Source organism: Oculina patagonica, chromosome 12 (assembly GCF_052425735.1).
Source record: "Oculina patagonica isolate OP01 chromosome 12, crgOcupat, whole genome shotgun sequence".
NCBI lineage: Eukaryota > Metazoa > Cnidaria > Anthozoa > Scleractinia > Oculinidae > Oculina > Oculina patagonica.
The window spans coordinates 31,310,830-31,328,809 of record NC_135769.1 but is presented as its reverse complement, the minus strand read 5'-3'; the positions used below and the strand labels follow the sequence as shown (position 1 = coordinate 31,328,809).

The following is a 17,980-nucleotide window of genomic DNA, read 5'->3' as shown; positions in this document are numbered from 1 at the left end:
TTCTAATTCCTGTAGCATGGATAGGCTTGATATCTAGCCGTTTAAACGACTGGATATCAAGCCTAGTAGCATGGACTGAAGTGGGAGAATTGCATTTCTTCCTGGATGAGAGGGGGGAGGGAGGGGAGGGTAACTTGCTGGGTGCTTCCAACATGCTGTCAATTTCAGTGGAGAAAAGTGCTGCAAGTCAAAGTATCTTCCACCATTGTACAGAAATGAATGTGATAAATGATCATCGCAGTGAATTTCCAATTTAAGCAATTGGAATAAAGAAGCCTGAAAAAAATTCAGGGTTTCAACGGGATTTTTTTTTCAGGCTTCTTTATTCCAATAGCTTAAATTGGAAATTCACTGCGATGATCATTTATCACATTCATATCCATCTGCAGTTCATATATGAATCATTTCATATACATTACATCATTGTACAGAAAGTTAACCTTTATTTAAAGTGATTAAAATGGCCATACATTCAGATATTAAAAATTACATTCAAGTCAAAAAGAAACAAAGCTATTTTCTTCAGTCACGCAACCAAGAAACTGAAACACATGACAAAAATAATTATTGTACAAGTTATCCACAGGATCTTTCACTCAAAATGTTGTGGTCCTCAAAACAGATATTTAACGTTCTTGAAGTCTCCATGACTATCATAATCACTCATATCTTTACCCTCCAGCTGTGGATCTGCAAAAATGAAAAAAAAAAAAAAAACAGTCAGATTAGCATGAAAGCTATCACTCCTTCTCATACATGTTTTGGTTGAAGATGAATTTTTTAACAATGACACAAGCATGGGACAAAGGAAAATTCTGAGTCCCCGACGGGAATCGAACCCATGGCCTCCCAGATACTGGTTGGGCGCTCTAACCAACTGATCTAGGAGAGACTCGTGGTGAGCTGGGCCTTTTGGTTTGGTTTACTGTCTACTTTCTTTCTGAACACAGACAGCAAGTGTTCTCCTGAATCATGTATCCTGTCATTACCTGTTCCCTTTTTCTTTTGTGACTAGAGTCATAATTATAAGGCCAAATTTTGTAACGTATTTACCGCTAAGTAACATTTACACTATCTATTTTAAAATAGCTAAAAAAACACACACTTCATTTTTCAAAAATCTCCTGGTGTCAATGGGTTACCAAAGTAGTCCTAAGCAAAGGTTCTATTGCACCTATTTGGATCAAATGTGGTATCGTTTCAGTGCCTTGTTTTGGCAGGGTTCTCCTTATCAGGCGGTAACCGGTAAAATTTACCGCTTGTAACACGACTCTTTACCGCCTAGAATCGCTAGGATATCTTGTAAATTCAACAGGTAAATAACAAAGTAACACCATTCGTTTCAGCTTCGTAGTCATGATTGAAAATATAAAATAACAGATTGAAAATAAACAGCGACAAATGCAATATTCATTTACGAATTTGTGCTAGTATTCAATATTCTTTATTTCCCTTCGCTTTCCGAATCTCTGAGGGCTGGTATTGAGGAAAGAGCAAGTTTTGCAGGTGTTTCTCACTTCGTGGCAAGTGCACATCTGTTGTTGCACAGTTTCCACGATCGATTCCACAATTGAGCTACAGCAATCCTTGCTGTCCTTTCACTTTGTCCATTGAAAATAAAACAATCACAAAGGCAAAGAGGTAAAAATAATTCCATAAGTGAGAAATATTACTTACATATAATAGTTTAGTTTTCAAAAACATTCCAACCCTCCAAGTTTACTTTTTTCCTTAGTGGCCATTTGGCCACCAACTACTCAAGTTTTGGTCGCCAGTGAAAAATTTAAGTCACCAAATTAAGCTGATGCTTTCAATCATTCCTCTCAATTTTAGTCGCCAGGCTGGCGACCTTGGTTCAAATTTAGTCGCCAGCTCCAAAATTTTAGTCGCCATGGAGGGTTGCATTCAAAATGCAGAAAATAGTTGATTGCTTAGTTGACCGTAGCTGACGCGTGGTGCAGACAAAGGCAGCTTTCGATGTCAAATTATTCTCATAAGTTCGTACGTGTTTAAAACAAAATCCAGATGACAGGTTAAAAGAAGCATTCAGAATACAACTTTGTAACAACGCTGTCGTGTATGCTGAGTATTCGAAGCAAAGAAAAAAAAGAACTGCAGCAATTTGTAGCAAAGAGGAAACAGGACCGCCGATTTTTTAAGTAGTACGTCATGTAAGCGACAGCAAATGTATCTCCTTAAAACAACAGAATAACGAATTCGACCAGCATTTGGACAACATTCGGTTTCATGTTGGTAGACTAGAAAACGGCTGGGATTTACCGGAATTTCTTTACCGGTTTAAAAAGTTTTCTTACCTGCTGTGTTGAAAACTAGGGAGAACACTGATTTGGAAATAAAGTATTTTGAAATTTGTGATGTAACTTGTGAACATGTTTCTAAGCTGTCACAAAAATGGATATTTTAATGTCATTTGTAAATTTTCTGACATGATAGTTAACAACTATTCACCGAAGTGGAGGTGGCTAGTGGTCAATATAATTTTTGTCTAGTTTATTCCCTTCAAAGATTACAATTTTCTTGGGTGCGTTGCTTGGGGGTGAATAGCATGGGATATTCGGAGATTGAGTAGCCAAACAGCGCGCGCCATAAACGCTATCTACTGTTTTAGTATATACTAATAATTACTATTTAATTAGTAGTTACATGTAAAGAACTTAAAGTTCGGGGAAAAGATCTACTTCACTTCAAGGACAACTCCAACATGGCAGGTGCATACTAAATACTGCCTTTTTTCTCAAAAACTTTGGACCATGAAAACAACATAAACTGTAATGCAGTCAAACACTTTATCCTGTAAACTTGTATCTTTTTGGAAAATCTGAGTTTATCTCAAAAAAGAAATAAGTACCCGATCCTGAATAGGCCCCCTCCTCAAGACTTCAAAACAAAATAACCCCCTTCCCACTGGTGCTAAATCAAATCAGGTCAATTCTGTACTAAATTTTCCCTTTAATTTGCAGAATTCATCGCATGACTTCCAGCTTTGACTAGCACTCTGCCAAAAAAAGGTGAAACTTAAGAATAACTTACATGGGTAGACACGGGGAATTGACTTCATTGTTTCAATTGTATCCTTTGTCCAGGGACTCACCAATGCTATTGCTGGACCTAAAGGGAGGAAATGAAAAGCAAGACAGCTCAATCAGTGTTCTCTACTTGTTAGTAAATTTTGCAAGGGTCCCCTAGTGGCCATTTGTCTGTAGTGCCCACAAGCCCTTGCAGGTTTCCAAAACATGTTCATTTATATTACATTTGTACATGTAGTATCCTTAAGTGGAACAATAATGTCACAATTTTGGTGCTGAAGAACATATAATTTTGCTATATTTGTTACAACTGTGAGACTGTGCCTGTAAGAACATGTCATTGGAACTTCTAATCAGAAACGGAAATGGCATAAACCCTTGCCTAGGACATTTTAAAAGCTCATAGTGTTTCCCTTGCATCGACTTTAAACACAGGGGATCCATACAAATTTGTGTGGCCATTTGTAATGCTTTGATATTTTAAACAATTTTTGATGGATTGACACCCGGCATATCAAATCGAACAAAACCGAACCAAAAACTAATTGAACCCAATCGAACTCCAATCGTTTGATTGGGTTCGGTAATCCAACAAAATCGAACATCTATTTTGCCGTTAGTTCGATTTTCTAACCAATCGAACACAATTGAACACAATCGAACTCAATCTGATTTAATAAAAAAAAAAAAACAAAAAAAAAAAAAAAAAAAAAACAAAAAAAAAACAAAATAAAAAAAAAAAAAATTTGTCGGAATCCGTCTCTTGATAAGTAAATCACACAGGACTAATCAGGGGGACTGTGCACTGTACAAAATATCCACTGTGCACTGTACAAAATGTCCCTTCCAATCGAACACCAATCGAACGATTGGTGTTCGATTCGGTTTGATTACTGAACGTTCGATTGGATACGCCGGGTTGACATGAGAAGCATCATCCAATTTAAATTGCTGGAGCTCAGTTTGGAAATCAGCCTTTTCGGGAAAAAACTGGCTTGGAACTGGAACAGTTCACAACAAGTGCAAGTGCTGTGAATACATGCTACTGGGATGTTAACTGTGTGATTTCTTGTAGTATACAGTATTTATTTTCTTCTTCAGTCAAGTTGTTTCTGTTACTAACTGAAATATCTTTAGTTAATCCAAACACAAACTTTTACTCTTGAAATATTCTTAGAAATGTACTTGACACGCTTTAAAACAACAAAACTTTCAACTTGATGATCCAATATGGAGGACTCCTAATGGATACAACTGGGTTTAGTTGAGCTGGTTTAAACCCGCATATCAACCCATTGAACGTTAGCAAAAGTTATCTATAGAAACTAAATTACCTGAAAATCCAAAAACACATGACATAAATACCACAGGCTCCCTTGCCCAAGCATATCTAAGCCATTCAACAGATCTTCTAAACACGCCCGCCATATTGGATGTGGCAAAGAGGCAAAGTAGTTCCCAGGACCTCGTCCTTTCTCAAAAAAGAGGAAGAAGAAAGCCTGGGACTTACCAGTTGTAAACAGAAAAACAATCATGAATGCTCGATCGCAAGTGTTTGAATTATCCGTTGAAGGACGGCAAATCGAAGAAGTAATCTTGAGTATATTTCACTCAATTTTACTTCATAGGACATCTGGAAAGTTTAGTTACAAAAGAGAGGGATCTTACAGCATTGGAACGGTAGGAATGGTCGATGTGGATTGTGATTTTGTGGATTCCACCTACGTCCGCGTAGATTCAGATGATTTACATCGCGCCTTGAAAAGACAAGTTGCGGAGTTTAGAGAATCTCTTAAGAGTCCCGAAGGCCTGAGGAGTGGGCAAATATCTCTGGAATTTTATCAGAAAAAGAAAGCGCGTTGGCCGTTTGGAATGGAGAATATACCGTGGGAAATTTGGACCGTGAAATTAAATGTCGTCACCCTTGCTAACGAACACGAACGACAAATTTGCCGTGAAAAAGTCGGTGAAGCTCTCGCTGAGAAGATAATCTGTATAGCTGGAGTAATGAACAGGCCGGAATACGTTCCTAAAATGCCAAATCAATCAGACGTTGCCAATGTTTTCGATGTGAGTTTCAAAGACGTTCAACCTTATCTTCATAAGTTTAGTTACCAGGCTTCTGATCAACCCTCGCAGTCAGTTGGAACAACAATGAAGAGACTTCTACTAGATACATTTTCCTATTGAAAAATCAAAAAATCCATGGTTTATCATTTGCCATTATGTATTATCAATGAAGATTAAGTTGGTACTATCTATAAAGTTGGTGCAAATTTTTAACAACACATTTCACATTTTCCTCTCCCATGACTTTAGAGTGAGGGTAGCAAAGGGTTTATGCAAGACACGTGAAAAGGGGAAAAAATAGTCTTTGTCATGTGAAAATAGGGCAAAAATAGACTGTGGGGCGTGAAAATAGCTAGAAAAGACACATGATTCATGAATTCTGCTGTTTTAAGTATATGTGACACATGAACTTGGCTAAAATTTGTGTGTGAAACGGGATCACGATCCCTCCTTTGTTACCCTCTAGAGTGAATAAAAGACCTAACTTGTCTCCAGTCGTCTCTTATGAGAAAATAAATATTGTGGGACGCAAAGGATGGCTGCCTCCTTCCGCTCATACCCCATGCTTGCATTGTTCTTCTCATAAGTGACGACTGGGGATAAGTCAGATGAAAGAACGCTCTGCAGTCTCAGTCATCTCAGAGAACTTGTTAGAGGAGCTCATGTGTTGGCCTGCTGAAAATATCTCTATAATTAAGTATAGCACCTTTAATATTGAGACCTAACCTAGTAAGTTGAGACTGGTAAAGCTATATGCAAAAGATTTTTGTATTATTTGGGGGACTGTATAATATGTAATATATACGATGTAACTGAATCTTGTGAAAAACAACAACACCAAAAAAACAAGCCCTGTACTTTCTCTTCTCTTTTGGCTAAGGTCCTCAGGACCCTTTCTTTCTCTTTTCTGTGTTACAATACATATCTGGATTTTTGTACTGAACTGTTCTTCTGGTTAGTATGTAGAAATGGGGCTGGGGAAAACTGGTCCTGAGGGAAATAGTTAATTTTGTTTCTCAAGAATCTCAGTGTTTCCTGTGGCAGACTCAGCGGCTGCTGCATTTAGCAGGGGATATTTGTTTTCTATTGATTGTTGCTTGGCATGGCTTCCTTATGGATTTGACCCCCTCCCCCATCATTCCATGCTTTTCTTATAAGCGTGAGGTAGAAAAAAAGAACCAGTATGTTAAAGCTAATCGTGCAGTAATCGATTTTAAGAAAGTGTGTTAGTTTTTTTCCATGATAATGATATTGTTATTCTTGAAATGTTGACAAACCCTGTATGATTAAGAGGTAAATGGTTTGACATGTTTATTTAACCAAAAACCTAGGGGTAGAACAAGAGATTTTCAAATTTCCTGACATAAAAGTTGGGTGGGTGGGTGGGTGGAGTGTACCAGCAGAGGGGGGCTTTCTGAGAGTGTCTTCACCCCCTAAATCCTCCTCTGAAATTATCATGTCACTGTTCAACCCATATAGTCGATTTGTTCCCATGATGTTTCTGCGGTATTCCTTACAAATTATATAATGTTGTTGGGTCACTTCCCAAAAAAACACAAGAAATGAGCTACATTGCACTTCTATTATTGAAAGCTGTTATTTGGCTTTCAGATAAAGAAAAATCTCACCTTTACCGAAAAAACTACCCTGGCGAACGGACAGATTCGTGAGTGATTCGGAAGTCCATTCCGTTCCTGAAATCATTGTGACGTCACGAAGATAGCCTTCTTAGTTTTCACGGCCCGGTAAACATGGCGACCACCCGTGTAGACTGAAATGGAGTAGTTATTTACAAAGGAATGTGTTGTGTCTAGTAGGTTTTACAGCAATGTAGCGTTTTGAAATGACTGATCTTTGCAAAAGGTTTGGACTTGATGTTGACGGTGCTATAAATCAGCTTCTTGACTACAAAAACTCCCCGGCGAAGCAGGTAAGTTTGTTTGCAAATACGTGAAGCTTTCTTTGCTCAAGGTTGCAGAAAGATTCACCGGACGGGTATGGTGATATTGGACCTTTTGGCTAGTGAACCTAAACTTTTCAGATGATAATATTCGATACAATTGCAGTTTAATTCAACAAGTTTCAAGTATGTTTAACGGCGCGGTACTAAAGAGTTTTACAGCCGGCAGCCGTGAAGAAAACTTTCTTTCGTTTGGCTTGAGGCTATTATTTACATTTGCTAATTTGAATTGAAAGAAGGTAGAAAGCTTTTAAATGTATTTTCCGTAAATTACGGTAAAAAAGGAAAAGCCGTTTAAGTCAAAATGCATTCTTATTCACAAACTGTGAACTAGTGCAATGAAAACTTAACAAAACTGCTTTTGTTGAAATGTTGAAAGGTGTTATTAGCCCGAGTGCATCACTCTTTATTTATAAACAAGCGATATTGATATTCTGATTACAAAAGTAGCAACATGTACAAAAGTGGTTCAGCCTGGCTATCAAAACATCTTATGATCTTCTGCTAGCCTGCTGATCAAACTACAAAATCATGTCCTGCTAGCTAGCTGTAATATTGAATTTTGGGGCCATTGTTTACACAAGGAACAGTAAACTGAGACAGCCACCAGCTAAAGAAAAGGCTGCTTTGGCCTTATACACATTACCCTTTGGCCGCTTTCATGTTCTATTCTTTATGGAAATACAGTTGAATCCCGATAACTCGAACCTTCAAAGGAAATCGAAAAAGGTTCGAGATGTTGGGAGTTCGAGTTATCGAGGGTAAAATTAGTAAGAAAATTATCTGAAGGGGAATCGAAAAAGGTTCGAGTTAGCGGGAGTTCAAGTTACTGAGGGTTCGAGTTATCGGGATTCAACTGTATGACTTCTATTCTATCAGCCAAAAAATATAATCAAAACCATGGATTGGGGAAATGGAGAGATACCTTCTCATTAATTGGACACTTTGTAGTAGACAGCCCTTGTCATTAGCCTGCAAATTAACAGAATAATTTCTGGCCTTTGTTTCACACTGCTGAAAAATACTGTCTTATCTTATTGTATTCACAGAATTCTTGTTGTCCAACATGTTACCAATATCCATATTCTAATTCGATCTGGATAGAGAACCGCCCGCATGAAAACCATCTAGAGCTGATGTGGCTTGACCTCTCTAAATATAGTATATTTTTAATCGGGGAATGGGATGGAGGGGGGGGGGGTGGCAGAGGAGAGTAAGCCTCCGACTTCCTGTACCTGTTTTGGTTCCTGCCTCTCAGTGCAGTTTCTTTATTGCAGAATTTACCCTAATTATCCCAGCTATCTTGGGAATCCCACTTCCCATGCACCCTCTCTTCTCGTGCCTCCTGTAGAGTCCCCCCTTCACTTCACCAAGGTTCCTGCTTACCAATTCCCCTCCACTTACATGATAAAATCTTAGGCTATGTTTACATGGGATCAGACTGGAACTATTTGGAGCCGATCCGGACCTGATTGGCTCTTGTTTACATGGAACTATTAATTTGAAACAATTCCGGACCGGTTCCAAATGCTACCATGTAAACACGTGGTTGTTTTTGAAACTGGTCTGGAACGGATCTAAATAGATCCAAAACTGGACCAGCAAAACAGCAGGTCCAGTTTTGGATCTAATCTGGTTGGTTCAAGGATGGTCCCGTGTAAACAGAAGTCCTATTTTTGTACTGGATCTATTTGGATCCGTTTGGAACTGATCCCTAGTAAACATAGCCTAAAGCTTACACTTGTGTCCCCAGTGAAAATCAGGCCTAAGTCTTTCTTTTGTTGTTTCAAAATGATCATTGGTTGAATTACATGTATTAATCTACCGCAGGTTCAGCTTCCAGAGGGAACAATACGCTTGCTATGCCAAGTATCAAGGGAGGTGTTTATGCAGGAGGGCATGCTGCTGGAGTTAAGTGCACCGATGAATATTTTTGGGGATATTCATGGACAGTATGACGATCTTTTGAGACATTTTGACAAACTAGGCTATCCTCCTGATGTCGCTTGTTTATTCATGGGAGACTATGTTGACAGGTAATGGAAAGGCTAGATATAGTTACCATATTTATTCGAATAAGCCCCCACCTTGAATAACTACTCCAAAGGTAGGGAAGGTTAATAAGGGCCGAGCCTCGAATAAGCGTCCTCCACCCCCCATCCCCCCAAAAAGTGCTCAATCTTGAAGGGTATTGAAATTGACTAAGTACATGTACTACTTAGAGACTTCTCCTACTTGCTGAAAGTGGTCAAAATTTAATAAGCACCCAGCCTCGAAAAAGCACCCACCTCAAATAAGTGCCCACTCTCACAGTTCAAAAATGTAATAAGAACGTAACCCAGGGCAAATACAGTGTACGCATCCAATCAAAAATAAATACTAAAGAATCGAATGGAATCTAATATGATAAAATTAATGTACTTTATGAGCTGTAAATGTTAAATAATTATTATGCTGAAAATTACTGGTAAAATGAGATCACTGGTCCATTTTGGGACTTTCGGCTCAAAATATTTAATTCCCTTTTCTCGGCAAGAGAACGCGGATGTTATTGTTAGATTATTGATAATATCGGATATCAATAGCATGCATACTTGCTATAACTCGCGTGACTTTCTCAGTTGCATTGTTATTAGTCTCGCTAAAGGATCAGAGCATTATCTAACACCTATTTGTCGTATTATTTAGGGGAAAAAAGTCCTTAGAAACTATCTGTCTGTTATTGGCATACAAGATCAAGTACCCTAACAACATGTTCCTTTTGCGAGGAAATCATGAGTCAGCTTCTATTAACAGGTGAATTTGTCTTCCGATTATTATTTCTCTAAGAGGGGTAAGAAATTTTTTTTTTTTCAAACAGACATCACCTTCTTGTGGACATGTTTTTGGTTTGACTCCTCTCCCTGCCACTGTGTTGTTCCAGAAAGTATCCATACCCCTCCCACGGAAGGTTTTTGGGTCGAGCCCCCCCCCCCCCAAACACACACACACACACACCTCTGGACATTCCAGTCAAGCTACATACTCTCCTTTAAAATTCCTGGCTTTTAAGACCTCCACACTTTCCTTGAAATTTCCAATACCTTCTGTGCGTAGGCGTTTTAAGACCTCAAATTCAGTCCACCTTTGATATAATTTCCTAAACATTGACTTTTGAAACTTCTGTCCCGGTGGGTTTCCAATAACCTTCCTTTGTACGAGTATGGATATGTTCTCCAACCACAATATCCAGGTTTTATCTTTATAATTTAGTGGTTAGGCCTTTAGAACTGTTTATACATGTAGCCAGCATTTAAAAAGGGGATTCAGGGTTGGAAACTAAAATCGGGCCTCGCCTCTGGGCGGTGACCTTTTTGCACTCGCCCAGGTCAGTCCCGTCTCCTCCCCTCCCCCACTCACGTGCGGGGTGGTCGTGCGCGCTCCCTTTTCTTGTCCGTCTCTACATCCATCCTTCGTCCGCGGGGGCGGGGCGGTCCGGGGGCCCATCACACAGCATTGCTTTGTTGGGGATGGTGGCTTCGGCGGCAGTGTAGATTTTTGTGGGGTAAGTTACGCATTTTATATTTTCTGGATATGATCGTACTCGCCCGGGCGAGGTTCGTGGTACTCGCCCGACATTCACACTCGCCTGGGCGAGCGGGCGCGCTAATTCCAACCCTGGGGATTTAACAAGAGCTACCAACAAAACTCCTAGGGAGGTCTGTAATAGTAGACCCTTCTGCAAAAAATAATAAAAAAAGATTAATTTAGGCATTAAAAATGTTAAGTCAGCAATTTTATTGCCCAGCATAAGGGTACAATAAATCAGGCTGTAAAAACTAGTTTCAGGGTAATGTAATTGAGAAGTAATTTTCTTCTTGCAGAATCTATGGTTTCTATGATGAATGTAAAAGAAGGTACAACATCAAACTATGGAAAACATTCACTGATTGCTTCAACTGTCTCCCAATCGGTATATTATGTCCTTTTTAAATAATCTATCCTTTGGTTATGTAAAATCTCCATGTTTTTGGCCAAACGTTGTTTAAAAGGTCTTTGACATTAAACCCCAGCTAGTCCACTGTTGCTTACAAAGAGCAATGGAGATGAAGCTAAAACTTACTTAAGGCCACCATAATTTGTGGCAGGCACGGTGTCTTGACTTTGAGAGGCACAGTTGCCTGATGGTTAGTGCACTGGACTTCGGATCGAGCTGTCCGGGTTCGAGCCCTGGCCAGGGCACTTCATTGTGTTCTTGGGCAAGACACTTTACTCTCACAGTGCCTCCTTTTACCCAAGTGTAAAAATAGGTGGTGAATTTAAGGCTAGGAATAATCCTGCAATGGACTAGCATCCCATCCCAACCCTCCAAGTTAAGACCATTTTAGTCGCCATGGCGACTAAAATTTTGGAGCTGGCGACTAAATTGGAACCAAAGTCGCCAGCCTGGCGACTAAAATTGAGAAGAAGGATTGAGAAAGGATTGAGCTTAATTTAGCGACTAAAATTTTTCACTGGCGACCAAACCTGAGCAGTAAGTGGCCAAATGGCCACTAAGGAAAAAATAAACTTGGAGGGTTGCATCCAGGGGGAGGCCTAGAAATACTCCCAGTCGCTTCATGCTACAGAAACTGAGATAAGTGCCGGCCTGATGAGCCACTAAGCTTGTATGCAGACTTAATCTTTTTACCTTTATAGTGGCCTAATGATTTGCACACTGAACTTAACTGTATTGTGTTCTTCTTGGACAAGGCACACTTTACTCTCTCAGCACCTATCTCCACCCAGGTGTAAAAATGGGTACTGGGGAATTTAATGCCATTGGTATGCCTGCAATGAACTTGCATCTGATCCGGTCTAGGGGGGAGAAGAAATACTCTTAGTGTCTACGTATCAACATAGGGTTTACCTGGTGGGAAATGTTTTGATAAATACTTATTAGAATTAAAAAGAAGCTACTGGCAAGTTACCACTAGTGGTCATCCAGGTCGTGACAGGAACTTTAAGGGTAAGGGTAAAAAGGTTTTGTTGCCATTCTCACCAGGCTCTGCGTGCTAATACTTTTCACCTTTCCTCATTTCCCAGTCTGTATGAAAAAAAAGAGAGAGAGAGGGTAGAGATCTTTGACCAGGAACAGAACACAGTTATCCACTAACCATGAGGCCTCTGTGCCCCTCACACTTGTAATGAAATGAAATCTACATTGAACAGTGAACATTTGGAATAACCTCGCATCGAACTTAGAAACTCTTAAAACTATTTCATCTTTTAAATTTCATTTAAAATCAAAATTATTGGCGTAGTTTTTAACATAGATTAATTAGGAGTAATTCATTTTATCCAAATTTTTATCATTGTAATTTTTTATCATTGTAATGTTTATCATTGTAATTTTTATAATTTTAAAATTGTTATTTCTATTGTAATTTATTGTCACTGAAAAGCCCCGTAAGGGGAGTGTCAAATTAAAGTATTGTATTGTATTGTATCTACTGATAACTTTATTCTACATGTACAGCAATAAAATTAGTTCATTTGGACTAAATAATTTGCTTAGCTAAACTGAAGTACTTAACACCAATCCCAAAGTTTGTTGAAAGAGAAGATCCCACAAACTAATTTCAGAATTAATCTACTGTATATTTATCAAAATCTTTCAACTTGTGCATAAAGTTGATTTTAGGGCTTATGGAAATATTTCAACTCCTGTTTCTTTTTTTCAGCTGCTGTAGTTGAGAAAACCATCTTTTGCTGTCATGGAGGCCTGTCGCCAGATTTACATGACCTCGATCAGGTCAGTGTTTGCATTGCTTTAATCACAGTAATTTTTGCTGTCTGTAACTCTTTGTTTTCTTTTTAACAACTGGAGTACGAACCTGAGATTTCTATGAGCGAATAGTCAATGAGGCACAGGCCGTAAGATGAACATTTTAGCAGTAGCAGATTGGAATGTGTTACCAGCTGATGTTGAAGACAAGGTTGAGACCAGGCTATGTTGAAAGGCGTTGGATCTTACTTCAACTTTTCAGTGCCACGAGGAGTGAGCTCAATAAATTATAGAGGACGGGATTCCAACCAAACAAGCGGCCTCGGGCCCCTGAGGTCTTAATGGACCCTTAATGCTGCCCCTCCCCCTCCCCCCCCCCCCCCCCGCCCCACTGTAGTGAACAAGCTCATTGTGTTGATATTGTCATTGTTTAGTTGCGCTCGCTGGAGCGGCCCATGGATGTACCAGACAAAGGTCTTGTGTGTGATCTGCTTTGGTCTGATCCTGATGAGGTATGCAATTTATTTTTAAAGTACAGTCAACTCTCTCTTAACGGACATCTCTGTAACACCTGGTGTTGGGGTCCCGTCCCTGCCGTTTTTCAGTCATTTTACTGTAACTAAACGGCGTCCGTCTTAGAAAGAGTTGACTGTAATTTCTAGTTCCATTGATCTACATTAGCTATCATTTATTTAGTCTAGGACAATTTAACGCGGATCTAATTTAGTGCCCAGAAGTTTGAACATCATGCTGTTTATTTTCAGGATATAACAGGCTGGGGAGACAATGACCGCGGTGTATCCTGGACATTTGGTGGTGACGTTGTTCGTGCATTTCTCAAGAAGCATGACTTGAGCTTGGTAGCACGTGCTCATCAGGTGAAAGTGAAAATACAACGGTTTCACGTATTTTAAGACGGAAACCGCCAGGACGTCGAGTATTAGCTGGACAAAATTATGTACCAAAATTGTTTACATCTTATTGCAAACTTCTGTGTGACTTTTTCAAATATCTTATCAAAAGTCATTATTTCTAACAACACCAAACAACGAAAACAAATTTAAAAGTTCCACCGAATTCCGCTAAATCGCATAAAAGACGATGTTACAAAATAGCGTGAGATTTTATCTTAAATGGTTCCAGTGAACTTATAATTCATTTAATTCTCAGGCCTTGATAAGAAATTGTTATTGGCGCCGCGTTATCACAGATAATTACTTACATTAAAAAGGGTAGAAAATAACGCAATAGGATTTTTGTCCAACTAAATTTAATATTACTCGATTTCCTGGTGGATTCCGTTTTTGCACCACGCGCCGTTATTTTAGTTTATTTAACAACACACTAGGTGGCTCTTCTCCGTTAAAAAACTACATTAATATATAAAAATCTTCAAAATACATAAATGCTTAAGGCTGGTTCTCATGTGATCGCCCCGATCGTCTCTGTCGCCTCCGTCGCTTCAAAAAGTTTACTTGCGATCGGGGCGATCATATGAGAACATTAAAGAGACGTCTGCGACGATCGGGGCGATTGCGATCGCTTCGATCGCCCGTGTTCTATCCGGGCGATCGGTCGCAGACCGCGGCGATCGCGAACGATTATATGAGAACTACTGCCACAGAGGGAGACGATCGAAGCGATCCAACCTGTCCCATGGTGCATCAGTATTACCCAGAACTACGTTTCCGTTTGGCCTCCCTTTTGCTTCTTCGCCGTAAAACGGCAATAACGACAAGATAGGAGGCCACGAGGTTTGCCATTGCATCAAAGGCTGCCATAAGTGATATCGGAGTTTTGAAAAGAGACACGTGCGTCGATCCGAATAAAATCGAATATTCATATGAGGGAACAAAGAAAAGATCATGAATTATTATCTTGTTTGATTAACCCTATTTTGCATATACCAGACGATCGGGGCGATCATATGAGAACCCTCTGATCACTTCCAATCGCTTCGATCGCCTCAGAATTTGCAAACGACAGAAGCGACAGAGACGATTGGGGCGATCATATGAGAACCAGCCTTTAGAGTGAAAAATAGCTAATTAAAATTAAGGTTATACAACTGACTGGAATTCAAATTGAGGTTACAGATAGCGCGTTTTTTCCTTACTTAGCTGTGAAGACAATTTTACATTTATATGTGTGTTTGACTTCCACCTTATAACGACACTCCAATATATAGACTGACGCATTTTCTTTTACAGGTTGTCGAAGATGGTTACAGGTTCTTCGAGAAAAGAAAGGTATCTTAACTTGAACGCCTATTACGTAGTATGGTCGCACAGTTTCGGCCTTATTATGATCAGTCTTTCTTGTAACGGAATTCATTTCTTTTTTGATTAAACATTGATCAAGATTCGGAAATGGGTTTCATAATGGTTATATAATGGTTATATAGATGGATTTCTACCCAACAGTGCGTGCTCTCATTGGCTACTTCCAGGTCACATGACATCTATCAATAAAAACTGTTTCCCGCCAAAGTCTCTGAGCAGACAACATTGCAGAATATCTATGACGTCAGAGAGTAACATTGCAATGTTACCCGCGAATGTTGTCCGACGACCGCCGTTCTTGTAAACACTTCGTTGTGGTATATAAAGCCTGGTTCTCATATGATCGTCCCGATCGTCTCTGTCGCTTCAAAAAGTTTGCTTGCTCCAATCACCTCAGACTTTGCAAACGACAGAAGCGACAGAGACGATCGGAGCGATCATATGAGAACTAGCCTTAACGAATCACTTAATGACTGTTCTCTCGGGAAACCGGTTAATTGTGTTTCCCGAGAATTTCATTAATGTTTCCCTCAAACATTGAGATTTGAATTGAGGGAAACTGTTTCTCTCAAGGCCAATAATTACATGTGGGGGGATTCCAAAATTTATTTTTTTTTTTTTTTTTTTTTTTTTTTATATATATTTTTTTTTTTTTTTTTTTTTTTATTTAAATTTTTTTTTTTTTTTAACTATATTTTAATGCGCAATTAAAATTTTTAAATTGATAATTCAATATAAATAAATTATTATTATTATTATTATTATTATTATTATTATTATTATTATTATTATTATTATTATATCATATCATATCATATCATATCATATCATATCATATCATATCATATCATATCATATCATATCATTTAATCGAGTCACTTGTGTAGTAGCCATATTTCATACTCATTTCATTTCCAGCTCGTGACCCTGTTCAGTGCTCCAAACTACTGTGGCGAGTTTGACAATGCTGGTGGCGTCCTTATTGTTAGCAAGAACTTGATGTGTTCACTAAGTATACTCAAGGTAACAACTGCTTTTATTACCAGTGGTAGGAGTTTTCACTACGGAGTACTTTAGAAGGCGTAAGGGTAAACAATATTGGTCTCTGTGACATTTCAAATCACGTTGGGTATTAAAAAATGCTGTCTCAAATTTTAAAGTGCTTTATCTCGGGTTTATCTCCAAAACCAGGCACACCGCTGAAACAAAAATCTTCCCAGTAATTAGTGGCACTGATGTGAATAATTATGCTTAAAAGAAAAGGCTTGCAGGGCAGTAGTTTTATATTTAAAATTTTGATCATGTCACGAGAAAACGATTTTTTGCGTTCTTATTTTCGCCACTTCCTGGTGCACTGGACTAGAAGTTTTGTCCGCTTCCCAGACAGAACCTGACGACGACTTTGCAATTAACCAGAGAAAACTTCAGTAGTGTAGCACCTCTCGTAAGCTTATAGATAGTTAGATAGACAACTGTATTTAGAAAAGGTGGCACGTAACTGAAAATTATAATTCTGGTTGTCCTCTAGTGTAGCAGTTGCTGTTGTTTGGGGCTAGGGGCATTGTTTCTGTCAGTTGTCTGTTCTAATGTCAACTCTCTCTTAACGCACACCTTTTTTGTCGTGCATTTTTATCATAGTTGTTTTTAAATTATATTTTACTTTTAATAATTGTACCTTTACCTTTTTAAAATCATTGTAAGTTTACTCTTAATTGTAATTTAGTTTTTAGCTTTTTTATTCCGTTTTTATCTTTTGCGCATTGAACATTTTATAATTGCCACTTGTTAGACGGACACCTCCATAAGATGGACCCCTGGTGACGGTCCCTGCCGTTTTACAGTCATTTTACAGTAACCAAACTCCCCATAAGACGGACACCTCTCTAAGACAGACAACGGACACTTTGAAATCATTAACTGGACACTTGAGAAGTGTTTTTATCATGTTTTATTAGTGAAAATACTTCCAAACTTCATATTGACCTAAAGCAAAAGTTAGTCAGCGACCTAAGGATACGTGTATACCAAGCTTACTAAAAACAATACTTTTCTGCTTACGTGTAAGGGCACTAAAGAGGTCGTTTTCTACTTACAGTTTTACAGTTTGCGTATGAGCTCTCAATTTTTGCTTTAACAAGCAGATACGTTTCTCAGTTCATTATTTTAGTCTTGTTGCAGTTAGCAAAGGTTTGTTGCATTGTGCAAAGGTTTAGCTTTATTATCTCAGAATTACTGGTGTCGTGTTACTTCAACTCTCTACAGAGCGGACACCTCTCTAAGACGGACAGCTGTGGCCTGTCCCGAAGGTGTCCGTCTTAGAGAGAGTTTACTGCATTGTTTTTTCGAAGGGTAACGAGGCATTCATGTGAGACATGAGAGCTGCTACCGACCCGAAAACCAAGAGTAACCTTGTCATTTAGTTTGTTGATAATGATACATTTTAATCTCTTTCAGCCCGACAGTTTAACAATTAACATCAAAGACACACCAACCGAGAAGAAGTCTGGGCGCTTTGGTCGTTCGTCCAATCAGATTCAAGTCCAGTAGTTCTCCTTATTTGGACATTTACATGACTTTTAAAGTTCGTTGCAAGCCTATTTACGGAAGAAACATTTTTTATGGAAACAGCTTGCCTTTATTATTTAAGTTCTTTTTTAATTTTATTTAATGAAGTCTTACACTCCACAATTACCGTTATAAAAACATTGTACCTTATATTTATAGAATGAAGAAAGTATTGGCTTTTGGTACGAAGGCGTTTTCTCTTTGTGATAATAATAACTAAGCATATTGCTTGCATACTAATAGCCCTTATTTTATGCATGTTTACGTCAGAATGGTTAGTTTCAACACCAAACCTCGCTTTCGAAGTGCA

General features: G+C 38.7%; 3 protein-coding genes across 3 annotated transcripts; 2 read left to right on the top strand and 1 right to left on the bottom strand.

Moving 5' to 3' along the window:
- Positions 1–420: 420 nt before the first annotated feature.
- On the bottom strand, positions 421–4,510 carry LOC144631422 (NADH dehydrogenase [ubiquinone] 1 alpha subcomplex subunit 3-like). Its single transcript, XM_078489854.1, has 3 exons — positions 4,382–4,510; positions 3,052–3,129; positions 421–690 (listed from the first exon to the last, which is right to left on the bottom strand). Exons 1-3 carry the CDS (start codon positions 4,473–4,475, stop codon positions 614–616), a joined length of 249 nt encoding a protein of 82 aa, XP_078345980.1. The 5' UTR covers positions 4,476–4,510; the 3' UTR covers positions 421–613.
- A 33-nt stretch (positions 4,511–4,543) lies between these two features.
- On the top strand, positions 4,544–6,064 carry LOC144631415 (autophagy-related protein 101-like). The gene has a single exon (XM_078489846.1). The coding sequence runs from the start codon at positions 4,581–4,583 to the stop codon at positions 5,235–5,237; it is 657 nt and encodes a 218-aa protein (XP_078345972.1). The 5' UTR covers positions 4,544–4,580; the 3' UTR covers positions 5,238–6,064.
- Positions 6,065–6,845: 781 nt separating this feature from the next.
- Positions 6,846–17,859, top strand: LOC144631412 (serine/threonine-protein phosphatase PP1-gamma catalytic subunit-like). The gene is made up of 10 exons (XM_078489843.1): positions 6,846–7,047; positions 8,908–9,113; positions 9,766–9,873; positions 10,941–11,029; positions 12,780–12,850; positions 13,258–13,335; positions 13,588–13,701; positions 15,034–15,072; positions 16,024–16,128; positions 17,560–17,859. The coding sequence occupies exons 1-10, from the start codon at positions 6,961–6,963 to the stop codon at positions 17,650–17,652; spliced, it is 990 nt and encodes a 329-aa protein (XP_078345969.1). The 5' UTR covers positions 6,846–6,960; the 3' UTR covers positions 17,653–17,859.
- Positions 17,860–17,980: the final 121 nt, after the last annotated feature.